We start from the raw sequence: 16,008 nt of genomic DNA, 5'->3' as shown, positions 1-16,008 counted from the left end.
CATTTTAATCAAGTAAAATGCTCAATTTATAAAGATATATTTAAAACTAGAAAATGTTACCCTATCACCACCACCACCTCCCTTAGAGTGAAGGAACTGAAACCAAACAAACAAACACATGTGTCAGTGGTCTACTCTAAAACAATCCCAAGTAAACTTGAATCTCCAGGGAACTTTTGTCCCCTTTTGTGGCCTGATCCAACCCTAGCACACCTAAGAAATTTCTAAATAAATAAATAACACAAAAAATACTGAGGAAATACAGTGGGGCTTATATAGCGTAAAATGACAGTTCACTTTTGAATAGATTCACACCTTTGAAACTGGGGAAATTTACATACATTTAAAATCCCTATATGATCATTTTTATATCTCTACTTTTGATAGTATATAATTTTATTTCATAAAATGTAAGCCTGTTTTATAAATGTGTTTTAAGACATCTTTAGTTCAGTCTATTTCTCCCTAACAATTATCCAATATACTACTTTACCTGAAGTATTCTTTTGCATAAATTATAAACAAGACCTTAAAGAATTCATGTATTATTGTTCCCCACATAAGGAAATTATCTCATGTTCTACTTATAAAATGTTTATATAGTCATTTTCTTTTTCTGTATGTGATATAATATTTCAAGGAAATAATTTAATTGTAGATGCAAAGAATAGTGTTGAAAATTGGAAAATGTGCATGAAAAGTTATTTTTGCCCTAAAAGAAACCAAGTAATGCTTATATAATTAAACTTCAGAAATGCTTTATCATAATTATGCAAAGCAAACCAATCAAAAGGGCAGAAATCAAGATACAGATACAAAATGGACAGTTCAATTTGGTAATGGTAATTCGGAGAACACTGTCAGAAGGAAAATGGTTGTGTTGGAGAGAAATGTTCCATCTCTGCTATGGTTTACGTGTGAAATGTCTCCCAAAGACTAATGTTGAAGGCTTGGACACCAATGCAGGAATGTTCAGAGATAAGGCTTTTGGGATTAGATGAAAGCTCTGATCTCATCAGTGGATTAGTCCACTGATAGCTGAATGTACTACTGGAAGGTTGTGGTATAGGTAGGCAGGGCATGGATAGAGAAAGTAGGTCACTGCGGGTGTGCTCTTGGGGACTATATCTTGTTTCTTGCCCTTTCACCCACCTTCCTGGCTAACACCAGCTGAGTGGCCTTATTCTACCATACCTTTTCCCTAACCTCAGACACAAAGAAATGAAGTCTGTTGATCATGGACTAAAGCTTCTGAATTTCTTAGGCAAAATAAATATTTCCTCCTCTAAATTGATTTTTCTTAAGTATTTGTCACAGTGACCAAAAACTGACTAACACAATCCGTATGGTTCAGATTAAGAAGGACTACAAGAGTTTTGGATAAAATTTACTTTGATTTTACAGACAATATAAACTCCAATGACAGATCTGAAATATGTAAAGGTCATGATATTGCTACTCTCCTAAAAGCTACTTGGCCACTTGCCATAATCTAAACTTTAGCCACAAAGATTTATAGCTAAGTGTACCTGCTTTTCATGATGCCTCAATCCAGACCACTAAAATTTTCTTTTTTTTTTTTTTTTACATAAGAGCAGCACAAGAAATCTTAAGTTCCACCATTTATCTTATTTTATAAAGATCAAGGAGAGCTAATTTTAAAATTCTGACTCAGTGTCCCACGATAGGAATACAAACTCATTTAAAAGTCTCTCTCTCTCTCTCTCTCTCTCTCTCTCTCTCTCTCTCTCTCACACACACACACACACACACACACAAACACACACACTTTAAATAATGGATACACTAAATTCACATACTGAAATAGATATTTTCTCTAAGATCAGTGGTTTAAAAGCTTTCTTCCAATTTAAAAAAAAAAAAAAAAAAAAAAAAAAAAGCTTTCTTCCCTTAATCATTTTTCAGGCATATTAAAGTAGTATTCCATTAGTAGGAATTGATTTTGTAAGTCAATCAAAAACAGTAAAACTATTTGGGCAAATAGAAACATCTAACACCAAACAAGAGCTACAAGTCCTATTAAACAAAACAGCTAAATGATTTACATATTTTGCTTTAGTTGTAGGATATGAAGAAAGTCAAGATTTTCACAAATAAGAATCTAGAAATGTTAAGAATTTTAATATAGCATATCTTGCAATCTTAAGATACTTCAGCCTTAAAAAAGTGAAGAGAAGCTACATTCTGAGTTGTATACAATAATGAATTTATCTAGTCTTATAAACTATTCATTAGGAGAACTTTGAACTTGGATTTTAGTTTTGTAACCTCTTTAAATAAGTAGAGCTCTCTTTTTAAACAGACCTGAGGACGGGAGACATTTGCAAAGCTTATGAAGCACCTCTATAAAATCCTAGGATGAAGAGCTAGAAAAGAATATAATTTGAAAAAGCTCTATTCTGGATGATCAAACACTGGCACCAACATTAGTCTAGGCAGGCACCATAAATGTTTTTTTTTTCCAGAAACATATTTGGAGGTATTCACGATTGATAACAAAGAAATATACAGCATCATAACTTTTTAAACAGAAGTGGACCCCTGAAAACGAAGATTGCTAAAAGCATTCTAATTCGATAGGTAGATAAGATATTTTTATTAATTTTTTAGTTATAGGTGGACACAATGTCTTTATTTTTATATTCATGTGGTGCTGAGGATTGAACCCAGTGCCTCATGCATGCTACATGAGCGCTCTACCTCTGAGCCACAATCCCAGCCCCTGGCAGATAAGATTTTATAATAAAATATGGCATTTTCTAACATATGTATAAAGAAAAAGGACAAAATGAATAACTATAACTTGTCAATTCCTTTAATAAAGGTATTAACTGCCAAAAGTTCAATCTTGTTTTAACTCATTTAAAATGGTTAATTTGTTATATACAAAAAAGCTTAGAAAATATTTTGGGTGATTTTAATCAACTTCTTGAAACATGATAACTCAGAAATAAAATTATGCACTTGTGTACTCACATACAATCTGATGTGACATTTCATAATTGGACTACATTAAAAACAAAAGCATGAAATTGTTTTAGCAGCTATTTCAGCCTAGTCATCTGTTTAATACAAGTAATTTTTCCAAATGAAAATATTGCTTCATTTGCAATAGCAATTCAACAGCGCCCCCCAAAAATAATGAATAGGGATTCACAAAATTTCATGAGACACATTGGTACATTTCCTGCTACTACTTATGCATTTAACACCTGTATATTTTTCACCAAATTATTCATATATCATAAGTATGAAAAAATTATTGTTATAGTTACCCATCTGAGAAAGTGGAGCTTTAGTGTTGTCTTACATCTTGATAGCAATTTGTGTATTATTTTTTTAATCCAATAATAGGAAAAATCATGGACATTCCTCCCCAAGTTTTTAAAGCTAACCAGGAAAGCACATTACAAACTGTTCATAAACCCAAACATTTCTAAAGATAAAATCATGCCACAACTATTTGAAGAATTAAAATGCTTCTAGAGTTGTCAGGAACCAGACTATAATTAAAGGAAGTAAGGGTGCTAGAGTTTATTAAAATAATACGTTGTAGTAATCAACTATATAATCTACCAAAATTATCTATATCAGTTTACCTCATCCTAAAACAGAGATTAATTTCTGAAAGGAAAATAGATCTCTAAAAACTGGTAGGAACTATTCTAAAATTCTAAGTGTGCAGCAGAAATAATTGATTGGATATAAATGTATGAAATTATTAATAGTGGTTTACATAAGAAATATAAGAGTAGGAGTAATTGTCTTTTATAAATCCATTTCCCTTACTTCCATTATCTGATTTTCAGAAGTGGATTGTACTAGTCTTATAATGAGGATAGTAAAATTGAAAAGGACTTGCTTTAAACCATATATTTAAAGGAGATGTGACTTTTTGTATTTAAACATTTAATATTACCAGAAAGGGCGGCAATTCTTTACTACCACCCCAAATCTCAAAGTAGTATTCCAGAAACCTTCCCCTTTCTGAGTTCATATGATTTTATCTTTAGAAATAGTTGTCAAAACCCTAATTTATACAGTATATTAAGCATTCATTAGAAATCCAGACTTCACATGAAAAAGGAAATGGATACTACAACTGTTCAGTTTAAAATGCAGGTATTTTAACATGTAGTTGGAAGATTAGGGATAAGGCTCACCAATGTTTGTGCCTTTTCCTAAAGACGGTGACTCTAAAGGCAGTCTGTAGCCCAGGAGCCACCTTAGAAAACCTGAGCTTTCATAAAGGTTATAACCATATCCATCTTCTAAGCTAACACTGAGTAATGAAGGAATGAATGTACGACTGCATTATAAGCTAGCAGTAGCTGTAGTTCAACACATTCTTCCAAAATGTGTATTAGGAACCATGATGAAGATCATTTATTTAAGTGAATGTTACTATAATGATTTAAACATGGTGTGTTTTACAGTTTATAAAGTGCTTCATAACTCTATTAGGATGACAGTAAATACAGACAGAGACTTGGGCTAAAGGAAGTTCGAGTGTTTTACCCCAAATCACTCAACCGTTAAGAGATGGAGCCCAAGCAAGGTGCAGTGGTGCATGCTTATAATCCCAGCTATTCGTCGGGCTAGGAGAATATTAAGTTCCAAGCCAACTGGGCAATGAAGTGAGACACTGTCTCAAGAAGAAAAGGAGAAAAAGTAGAAGAAGAAGAGAGAGAGGGGAGAAAGGGAGCCTCAATCCAAACACCAGGCCTTCAAAGTCCAAATTATATAAATTTCACTGTTTTCTAACTTATATTTAAGTATCCATTTCACGTGTGTTTTTTCATGTGTAAGAGATTCACTTTGTTCACCAAACTGTGACCAAACACAATTGGAAACAAAGTGCAGGTGAACATTCAGGATATTTCTAGCTGGTATGATGAACAGCTATTTTTGGAGTTCCCTAGATAGTTTTTGGAAAAGAAGGTGGGGTGGGATTCTCAGTATTTGTTAGTCACATCTATACACAAAAGTCACAGTCATCATCAATAAAAATGGCACCACCACGAAAACTGAGGAGACACACACACACACACACAATAAGAACATTTAGATTGGGTATGTTATCAAGTAGCATTTACAGTTCTGAGGCGCCAAACTATAGAAAGTCTAAAAGCAATTAGAAAGTAGACCGCAATAGCTAGAAAAGATAAAGAAAGTATGAGACAGCAGCTAAGGGGCCACTTAAACTTACAAGTACTCTGACAGAAACTTCATGGGCAATAATGAACAACAGTCCCCAGTAGAAAGCCTATCAAGGGGAAAGGAACCTAAATTGCAGTAGAAAAAAATTCAGTTTTATTCTTGAAAAGATCTTGAGAGGCTGGACTGAATTTCCAAAGGAAGAGGACTCTACTTTTGAGAAGCATTATGAAATAACTAACAGTTTCTGATTTTAGTTTATATATAGTTCAGTGTCATAGGAGTTGTCAATGTGTAGAGACTGAAGAAAAGGATGTTTAATTATTTTATTGCTGTTATAGCTTAGTGTATCTTAAAATGTCTATGGTATATTAAGACATGGTCCTTGCCCTCTGAGAGCTTATAAGCATTTTAATTACACAGTATTAAACAAAACTAATATTTAACTGAAATTAATTATAAAAGGCAAGAGTGCATAGGAAAGGTGAACATGGATGGTATAAAACTCAAAGAGGCACATGTTTAATCTACTTTAGACATACAACTAAGGAAAAATTACACAATATTGCTAAAAATTGAATTATTTCTAATATTGTTCTTTGGTTCCTAAGGTGGCAGTATCTTTTTCCTCACTGTATCATTAAACTATATCATGTTTATCTGCACTGATGTTACCTCTTTGCAAATACCTGCTACAGAAACACAAAGATAATTTCTGCTCAGTCATTTTTTACCGAGAGGAACATGAGCAGAGAGGAATTTCACTATGTGTGATACAACAGCTTTTCCATGGGCAGGGCTCTCAAGGTGTTGTATGTATGACTGTGAGTATTCTCTAGGTGGCAGAAAATAAGAATCACCTATTGGCACATGGGAAAGGACAAAATATTAACAGTGATAGAGAGGGTAGGCACACATGATGTGGATCATTATCCACAACTGCCTGAAATCCACCGAATCTTACTTAGGTATTGGTAAGAGGACAAGCTCTGAATTCTTTCTGACTGGATTCAAATCCCACCCCTTCCACTTACTTACTGCACAACCCTAGACAATGTACTTGCTTTTCTAAACTCCACTTTTCTCATCTATAAAATAGCAGTAATAATTGTCATCAGAATTATATTAGTTTTTTATATGGAGCCTGGTTAGCACAGTTCCTGGTACATAGTATTCTCTAAAAGTTAGCTATTTTTAAGTATTAAATAAAATAAAACGAATACTATAAATTTGTTTGCTAGGGCTGCCATAACAAAATACCATAGATTGAGTAGCCTGAACAGCAGAAACACAGTTTTTCATAGTCCTTCAGGGCTAAAAGTCCAACATAAAAGATGTAAGCAAGTTTGGTTTCTTCTAAGGTCTCTCTCCTTGACTGCATAAGGCCACTTTCTTTATGTTTTGAGTCCAAATTTCCTCTTCTTATCAGGACACTAGTTAGATTGGATTAGGCACATCCTAACAGCCTCATTTTAATTTAACTCTTTAAAGACCCTATCTCCAAATACTGTCCTATTCTGGGGGACTGGGCATTAGGTGTTCAACAATCAGAATGGGGGGGGGGGGACACAATTCAGCCCATAACATACACTTTTTCTTATACCAACCAAAGGCACTCCACTCAGTAAGAAAATCTGAACTAATTTGGGGAAAGGGTATCTTTTTTTATAATACTTCTCAGCTTTCTAACATGGAAAAAACCTATTTTAGCTCATTTCACTTTGGGAGGATGGACACATAGATGAATAAATAGAGACGCGTGTACACATACATAGTAAAACTAGGACACAGAAACTAATTGTTTTATAAAACAGCTCAATGAATGCATGACCAAAAAAAACTGCCCAAAAAATCATCATTATCAATAAACATAAATGATTTATCTATAGTACACAAAGTAGTTACTGATGTCAAAGCACAAGAATCACAATGCATAAGTAGTCACTTTCTCCTTAAATCACAAGTTCATTGAAGGAAAAAATGATATGACAGGTTAGTAGAAATTTATAAACAAATCAGCATAAAACTGAATCCAGACAGCTTCTAATATCTTCCACTGATGATGCTAAAATTCATTTTTAGTTTCTATACTGTACTGATACAGGTAACTGTGATTGCAACTATAGTAGCACATGCAATTAATATAGTAATCATAGTATCTGAATTGTGGTGACACCAGTTTAAAAAAATATATGCTTAATGAAACTAGTCATGTGACCATTTAGAGCCAGAGACGCACAAAGCATTTCATACAAGAATCTAAACTGGATACTAATTCAAATTATGAATATACCTTGGCCAGTATCTACTATTCATATAATTATCTGCCATTAAAAAAAAATATCCAAAGGACAAGGTCAGACCCTTTCTAACCAGCCTCCAGGAATTGGGGGATAAGGGTAATGTCTTCCTGAAAAAAAATGGTGTACAAACCCACAGAAATAAACATGCACGCACACACAAGAACACACACAGACACACACACACACACACAAAATTGTTGCTTAAGTCAGAAAGTATGTGAAAGGGCTTTAAACACCCTAAAGCACTTACCATGCCCTTATATCATTCAAAAGAGCTAACTTTGGTTCAAACAGATAAAAGAAAACTGATTAACTAAAATAGGAAATGAAATCAAATATGTGAGAAAAAGGACAATTTTGCTATACATAAGTTAAGTTAGCTTTTAAACATTAACCTGATTGCTTCCACATTTTCTCCTGCTGGCAAAACTAGGATCAAGAAAGTATCATCTCAGAAAAAATATCTTTATGTCCTCCCACTTTAAGTTTTATAATAGTAACAGCAATTTTTACACAGAGTCTTTAAAGGATTCATAGCTTAGAGATTGTATAGTTTCACAACAAAAACAAACACACAAGCTGGGTGCAGTAGAACACACCTGTAATCCCAGTGGCTCAGAAGGCTGAGGAAGGAGGATCAATGAGTTCAAAGCCAGCCTCAGCAAAAGTGAGGAAATAAGCAACTCAGTAAGACCCTGTCTCTAAATAAAATACAAAATACAGCTGGGGATCTAGCTCAGTGGTTGAGTGCCTCTGAGTTCAATCCCTGGCATACTCCCCACCAAAAAAAAAAAAAAACCACAGGAAAACAACACTTATCATACAATTACCTCATGCTATGTAGCTGATCAAAATTTTTACATAGTTAAAAAATAAAATAGACTGGGCTGGGCTTGTGGCTCAGCAATAGAGCGCTTGTCTAGCACGTGTGAGGCCCTGGGTTCAATCATCAGCACCACATAAAAATAAATAAATAAAATAAAGGTATTATGTCCAACTACAACTAAAAAATAAATATTTTAAAAAAAGAAAAATAGACCAACACAATTTGAATAATCTCTATACTAGTTTTATATGTCTTATATCAAGCATCTTATTTTAAATCTATTCTTTTATCCAATTGTACACACCAAGAAATGCTCAATAGAAATCTCTAACATGGGGACTGGGGTTGTGGCTCAGTGGTAGAGCACTCGACTCACATGTGCAAGATCCTGGGTTTGATCCTCGGCACTACATAAAGGTATTGTGTCCAATTATAACTAAAAAATAAATATTTTTTAAAAAAAGAAATTTCTAACATGATCACAACCAAGATACACAGCTAATAAACTTTCAACACAGAATCCTATGAGAAAAGTATATCTTTTTGTTTCTAATATCGAAATATTTTAAAACAAACTATCCCATTCTCATAAATATTATCAATGTACAAAGCATATGTCTAAATATAACATAGGTGTTCATGCTGCTTTTTAGAGGCTTTCAAATGCCAGAGGTGAGATGACTTGCTAATATTTCATCATCTACATTGTTTTTGTATTACTTAAACAATTTTTAAGGTGGCATAACAATATAATGACAATGTACTAGGGGATAAGGAGCCATTAAGAAATTATTCTAAGAAAGAATGCACATTTAAGTAATAAAAGCTTTCAAAACATATGCAAATACCCTTATCCAAAACAATGTATAATACACAAGCCAACTTAAAGTGTTAAAACATCAGGAAATGAGAAAATAGCTACTCATTGCATATAAGGAATCTGAAATTAGAAAGGACCGAAATTGGTACTTTAATAGAGTTTGTGCTATTTTTAAAAGATCACTTATTATATACCATCATTAAGTAGTCTCAGGTCTTATTTTCATCTGATTACCGAATGAGTTTTTCTACTTTATATATACTAGTTAAAAATAATGGCATTGATTATTTTCATTCTGATTGAATTTAGATTTTTAACAAAATGCTCACTACCATAAAACTAAACATTTTACAGTAGCAACTATCCCATAATTTCTAAACTCATAAGAAGAAAGAAAAAAAAAAAAAACAATCAAGTTGGAGACCAAGAAAGCAATGTTTTATCATCATGAAGTAACTACTTCAAACTCCAATAATCAATGTTTTGTCTCCCCCTTCTGGACTACACAATTATGAAAAGAAAAACAAAAAAGCAAAATAAAATTTAATTTTGTTTTGCAGAATATATTCAAATAATTGGCCTGACACAAATGTAATATTATATGAGGTACTCATTAAGAAACTACTCTATTAATAAGCTATTAAAACTTCAATTTAATCATGTAGGAACAGCTAAACAGCCCACAAAAATGCACAGTAGTATTTTATGAATATTACTATTACTAGGAAGCTTATGGTAAGAATGTATCAATAGTATTTTAAATTTTTTACTTTGAACCTGACCAGAACTTTATACTTTTAACAAGAACTTTCTCTTGGTATTACCTTCTTCATCAGCCTGGGGAAACAAACCCACGTGGCTCTATTTTGAGAAAAAGGTCCCTTAATAGTGGTCCCTTAATAGTCTCATGCTTCATTTAGGGTATATGAACAGACATTTTTACTAAACCTTCACTATGATGGGGATATTTAGAAATACTGCAAAAACTACAACTATGACTTTTTTTAATATTTATTTTTTAGTTGTAGTTGGACACAATATCTTTATTTTATTTATTTTATGTGGTGCTGAGGATCGAACCCAGGGCCTTACACATGCTAGGCTAGTGCTCTACTGCTGAGCCACAATCCCAGCCCCACAAATATGACTTTTAATTAAGAAGTTGTATCTCACAAACAGTACCACAGGCTACCAAAATGTTTAGCTCTTCACTGAGTCATCTAGATGTGCATGTAGCCTTGATTACCTGGTAAAGATGTTCAGGCTTCCCTCTACAAATGGGAAAAAGGTATTCGAATGATAACCAACATTTTCATCAAAGGTAAATTTAAAATATTAAATAGCACAAAGAATATTTAAAATATCAAAAGTCTTATCTGAAACAAGATAATTACATTGTTGATGCTAGAAAAATGTTATTGCATGGTGAAACTTCATTCCTGCTTTTGTGATCTTACTCATTTCTCCTTGATTTACGTATGTAACTGAACTCATCATCTCATCATTATTGACTCACATATCTCTTCTGCCCTTTCTAATCATTTGTTGAGGCTGATATATTCCTTTTTCTCTTCCTCTCTCCCTCTCTCCCCCCTCCATTTAGTTCCTAATGGCATGGTCATTATATTTCCACCCTCCAGTTCAGGGTCTTATTACTTATTACTGCAACAACCCCTAGTTCGATCTCCCTGCTCTCATCTCTAATCTCTCTAATTTCCACTGTCACATTTATGTTCCTCCAAATATACATCAGAGGTTGTCATTCCATAGCTCAAAACTATGAGGTCTTTCTAAGCTGCTTCACTGACTATTAAAGTCACAACTCTTGGCATCTCTCTCCTAAAATGATGGCCTTTGCACTTGACATTCTCTTTCTGCATAGCTTTCCCTTCAATATTTATATGGATCTCTCCAATTTCTTTGAGGTCTATTCAAACATCATGTGCTTGGCCAACAATTATATGAAAAATGCTCAACATCTCTAGCAATCTGGGAAATATAAATCAAAATTAAAGTCAGATTCCACCTCACTCAATTTAGAATGGAAAGCACCAAGAATACAAACAATAATAAATACTGGCAAGGATGTGGGGGGAAAGGAACTCATACACTGTTGGTGAAAAATATAAATTTGTACAGCCATCATGAAAATCAGTATGGAAGCTCCTCAAAAGACTAGGAATGGAACCACAATATGATCTAGTTACTTTACTCCTCAGTATTTAACCAAATGAATTAAGGTCAGCATATTACAAAGTTACATGCATACCCATATTAATAGCAGCACAATTTACAATAGCCAAGTTATAGAACCAAACTAGGTGTCCATTGATAGACGAGTGGATAAGGAAAATATGGCATATATATATACAACAGTTTATTCAGCCATAAGAAGAGGAAACACCTGGAATGAATCACTTCTCTAAAAACCCCTGTTCTCAGGGATTGGCAGAATCACAGCCTCTAGAGCTGAAGTCCCCTGTGTTTCTCCTTTGCTAGCAAAGCAATAAACCTTCTTTCTCCAAGTTCTCAAAAATCTGCCCTTTGGAGGCTGGGATACTTGTAGCTCACTGGCAGAATGCTTACCTAACATGTGTGAGGCACTGGGTTCAATTCTCAGCACCACATATAAATAAATAAAATACAGGTCCATCTGCAACTAAAAAAATATTTTTTTAAATGTGTCCTTTTTTATTGAATTGGCATCGAGGACAAAGAACAAGCTTTAGGTAACAAATTGAGAGTTAATTAGGAAAAATCATCAACAGAATTTAATAACTGATTGGATATGAAGGAATCTCTAATATTTCACTGGCTTCTGACATAGTCCTATTGAAGCCAGAGTTAGACAGGCAATCTGTAAAGATGGGTAAATTGAGTCAGGTCAGATCAAGGAGGCCAATTTGAATGAGTCTGGGAAGTTGGAGACTGCCCCCAGAGGGACTGAAATGCTTTCAGAGCCCTTCCTCCACCGAATCAAGATAACCAGCACCCCCACCCCCACCCCCAACCTGTTGCTAATGTAACCAGTCCCAGGAATTGGCCCTCCCTTCATTGAGTTGTAAAAGTTGTTAGTGTGTCCTGGGCTGTTCCATCCTGCCCTTCCCCCTTCAGCTCATAGGCTATAAAACTGCACCACTTTACCATACTTAATCCTGTAGGCCACTGAAATTCAGTGTTAAGAACTTGTGTATTTAAACAAAGCTAAATATATAGTGAAATGCTAATTGATAGGAATTTTTCAGGTCCATCTTAAGGAAACAGCATCTCCACCCCCAAAAGGTTATTTGGTGCATGACTATATTTCACAATGTGTGCTCCTCAAGCTCCCTTAACTGAATCTCCTGTGGTGCTAGATAAAAATGCAAATTTCTTGGCTACTTCCCAGACCTCAGGAATCACAATCCTGGATTGGGATGGGAGGGGGGTACATTTGCATTTTCATGCACTGTCAGGTTTGAGAACCTTTATCCTTATCTAACCTAAATACCTATCAAATGTATGTTTCTTAAATCCTGTTTATATTCTATCACTCCTTGCCCAAACTAATTTTTTTTATATTCTTCCTGAACTTCCAGACCCTCTTTCAACTTGGTTTTATAAATCCTTCTAATATACATTCTAACAAAGTCAAAGTCAACCTCATCTCATTTCCCTCTTTCCTACCCCCACACACATTGTGGTTCTCTTTCCAGGCCTTTACATTTACTATCTTGAGGGCTTCTCCCTATTGAAATCCAAATCCTCAAATCCGTGAATCCTCATAAGGAAAGATTCCAGAAAACCAAGCTTAGGTCCAGAAATATGCATGAATTTTCCCTTAATTACACCAACCCTCCCTCTCTCTCCCACTTATGAATTCCTATTACACTTATAGGTAGTGTGCACAATTTAATATATTGATTATTTCAACATGTCTTATCTAACATAAACTTTCTAATCAATGTACCTAGTAAAATTCTTGGCACATAAAAAAAACTAAATAAATATCTGATCTTTGAAATTACTCCAAAAGGTTGATGGCTTTTTTTCCCTCTAGATGTCACATGAATTAAAGAAAATATATTTTTAAAAGCAAAACAGATACTAATACATGCACTGTTCTAGATACCTCTGTGCTCAAATATATTAAAGGTAATGTTTGCTATCCTTTTCTCTAAATAAAGAATACTCAGGCTGGGGTTGTGGCTCAGTGGCAGAGTGTTTGCCTAGCATGTGTAAGGTACTGGGTTCGATTCTCAGCACCATATATCAATAAATAAAATAAAGGTCCATTGACAACTAAAAAAATTTTTGAAAAAGAATGCTCAATCAAGACAGCAAATTACAGATAGCTCTCAATCACAATATAGGCCAATTTTAGCTTGTTATATAGTAGTGCATCATATAATTACAGAACTACAATATACTACACCTTGAGTACAAAACCAATAAAGGAAAAAAAAAAACCCTTAGTAGATAATTTAAGCAAATGATTTCAAAATATCTATTTAATAAATGAACCCAAAATAAATATGACTTGCCCAAACTCAAAGAGCTGATTAATAGCACCCAACAAAAACAAGCATCCAGGCCCCCTGACTGCATGGCAAATGTCATTTTCATTACATTATATGCCCAGTGATACTAAAGTCAAATTCAGATTGCCTAATAAGAATTCCTATATGTGCCAGACACAGTGGAGCAAGCCTGTAATCCCAGTGCCTAGGGGAGATAAAGGGTTGAGGCAGGAGGATCAAGAAGAGTTCAAAACCAGCCTCCAGCAGCTTATCCAGGCCCTAAGCAACTCAGCAAGACCCAGTCTCAAATTTTTACAATATATAAAAAGAGCTGGGGATGTGGCTCAGTTATTGAGTTCCCCTGAGTTCAGTTCCTGGTATTAAAAAAAAAAAAAAGAACTCCAATGTACATAAACCAATACTTTAGGAATCTTCCTCTGCCATACTGAGAAACTGAGGTACAACATACAATTTCATGAGACTCACACAGACTAACCCAAGAGTACTTCCAAAAAACAAAAGGTAAACCTTCTAAGAAAATATACCAGCATTCTAATTCTAAACCATATCCCAAAACAAAACAGAGATAAATCCTAATCACCTGATCTTAACATGAATCCCATTGCTTTGGTAAAATATATGCCAAAAGAAGAACCAAACATATAAAATACTATACTAACAACAATCATAATTTCCCAAAGCACAAATTTATATCTAAGGTTAAAACACATCTTTTGTACTTACCATAACTTTACTCCCAACTATCTGCATGCAGTGGTCAACGAAGAGAGGTTATGGTGTAAAAAAAAAAACAAACAGCAACAATATTAGTAATCAGAAGCTTTTTCACAGAAGTGTTTAGTAAATTAGTAAACAGTTAACCCTACTTACACTTTGAATACTTTAGATCTAGAAGTTAAAACAAATCAATAAATATTCATTTCTACCATATTTCAAAAATATGTCCTCTATGGAATAAGGATTCCAAAATAAAGGATAATTATATTTTGAGAATTTTTGAATGTATTTTAATGAGCTTCTCTTATAATACAATCTAAATATCAAGTCATGCAAAGTTAATAGCAATCTGGAATCAGCTCACAGCCCCTCAAAAAAATTATCAATACAAAATAGATTTTATTTTCAAATATTGCCCTTTTTTCTTTCTTTGTTATGACAAGTATACTATTAAGGTTAAAATAAGGTGTTTTAAAACAAACTGTCACATTTAAAGTCATGCATTAAGTTCAGAAGTAAACTTTAGGTTGAAAATTGGAACATTTTATCTGTTATAAATTTAAGGGTTATACTATTGTTTTATCTTATACTTGAAAATTACAAGGAAAGATTGCTTATTATTCTAGTTTTCTAGGTCATCCTAGAATTTCTATTATAAAATCAGAGTTTTCTATATAATGTGAGGACAATGAAGATTTTATATATAAATATAAATGCTTATATTCACTGGGAGGAAATAATCCAAAAATCTCAATATTGAGCTTTAGATAAGAGATAAGAGAATCTGAGAGGAAAAGATGTGTTTAAGAAAACAAGAAGTAAACTCACAGTCCTAAACATAATTTTATGCCAAAATCCAAATATAAATCAAATCACTGTTATCAGATTCCCACATTTGAATATCAAGCAGTGTCCCCAAAAAAACTAATCCACAATCTAAAACCATTAATCTGATAGCGGTTATTATCAAGATGCATTCTATTTTTCAGCCAGTGCTTTAAAAATAAAAATCAAATTTAATTGCAACCCCAGTAAGAATCCCAAATGAAACACGATATGACAAGATGCAAAAAGATAATGACAGTTTCCAAGTAAATTATTTCAGAGGAATCCAAGAATCTCCAAATGGAGAAGCATGTTTCTTAAATATTCATTCAACAGACTATTTACAGTCAGTGATTATTTAGTTGAATAAAAGCCTCTTTGGTGCCATTAACACTCTTCTGAATTGAAAGATATGCTATTGACCTAAATTATTTCCTCCCACCAAAAAAGACAGAGGTTGTATTTGTCCCTTGTCTATTTAGCACAGACATAAGACTAAAAAGAGAAGGCAAGCCTGTCTCAACAATTAAGGCAGGTCTATACTCAGTGAAACAACCACAATGTGGGCCATTTAATGATTCATTTAGATTGCAAAATGACTGCATTTAGCTAAAGCACATACAGCATTAGATTAGATTGATTAGCCAAGGGAAGCTAAAATAAACTAGTTTGGTCATGTCTGGGTTTAATTGTTTCATCATATCCAGACCATAGCTGGAAATGACCCAAGAAAGAAAGTCTCTGATAATGACAAAAGCAAAACTATAATAAATGCATACACACACGCATATACAGATGAACTACAACTTTTAAGTACTT

At 33.7% G+C, this 16,008-nt stretch overlaps 1 protein-coding gene across 11 annotated transcripts in view; it reads right to left on the bottom strand.

Annotated features, from left to right (window-relative positions):
- The window catches only part of Diaph2 (diaphanous related formin 2), an 867,887-nt gene that overhangs the window by 760,633 nt on the left and 91,246 nt on the right, over nt 1-16,008 (bottom strand). For 9 of the 11 annotated variants that reach the window (XM_046427818.2, XM_046427820.2, XM_046427822.2 and 6 more), the window contains one exon: nt 14,371-14,391. The exons of the other annotated variants lie outside the window; for them this stretch is intronic. In XM_046427818.2, coding sequence (XP_046283774.1) covers nt 14,371-14,391 — 21 coding nt within the window. The remainder of the gene's footprint in view (nt 1-14,370; nt 14,392-16,008) is intronic. 11 annotated transcript variants of the gene reach the window in all.

The sequence above is a fragment of the Marmota monax genome, unplaced genomic scaffold (assembly GCF_021218885.2).
Source record: "Marmota monax isolate L192 unplaced genomic scaffold, Marmota_monax_Labrador192_F-V1.1 WCK01_AAM20220418_F8-fsc00067, whole genome shotgun sequence".
Taxonomy (NCBI): domain Eukaryota; kingdom Metazoa; phylum Chordata; class Mammalia; order Rodentia; family Sciuridae; genus Marmota; species Marmota monax.
Note: the sequence above shows the minus strand (reverse complement) of the source record. Positions and strands in the feature narration are given on the sequence as shown.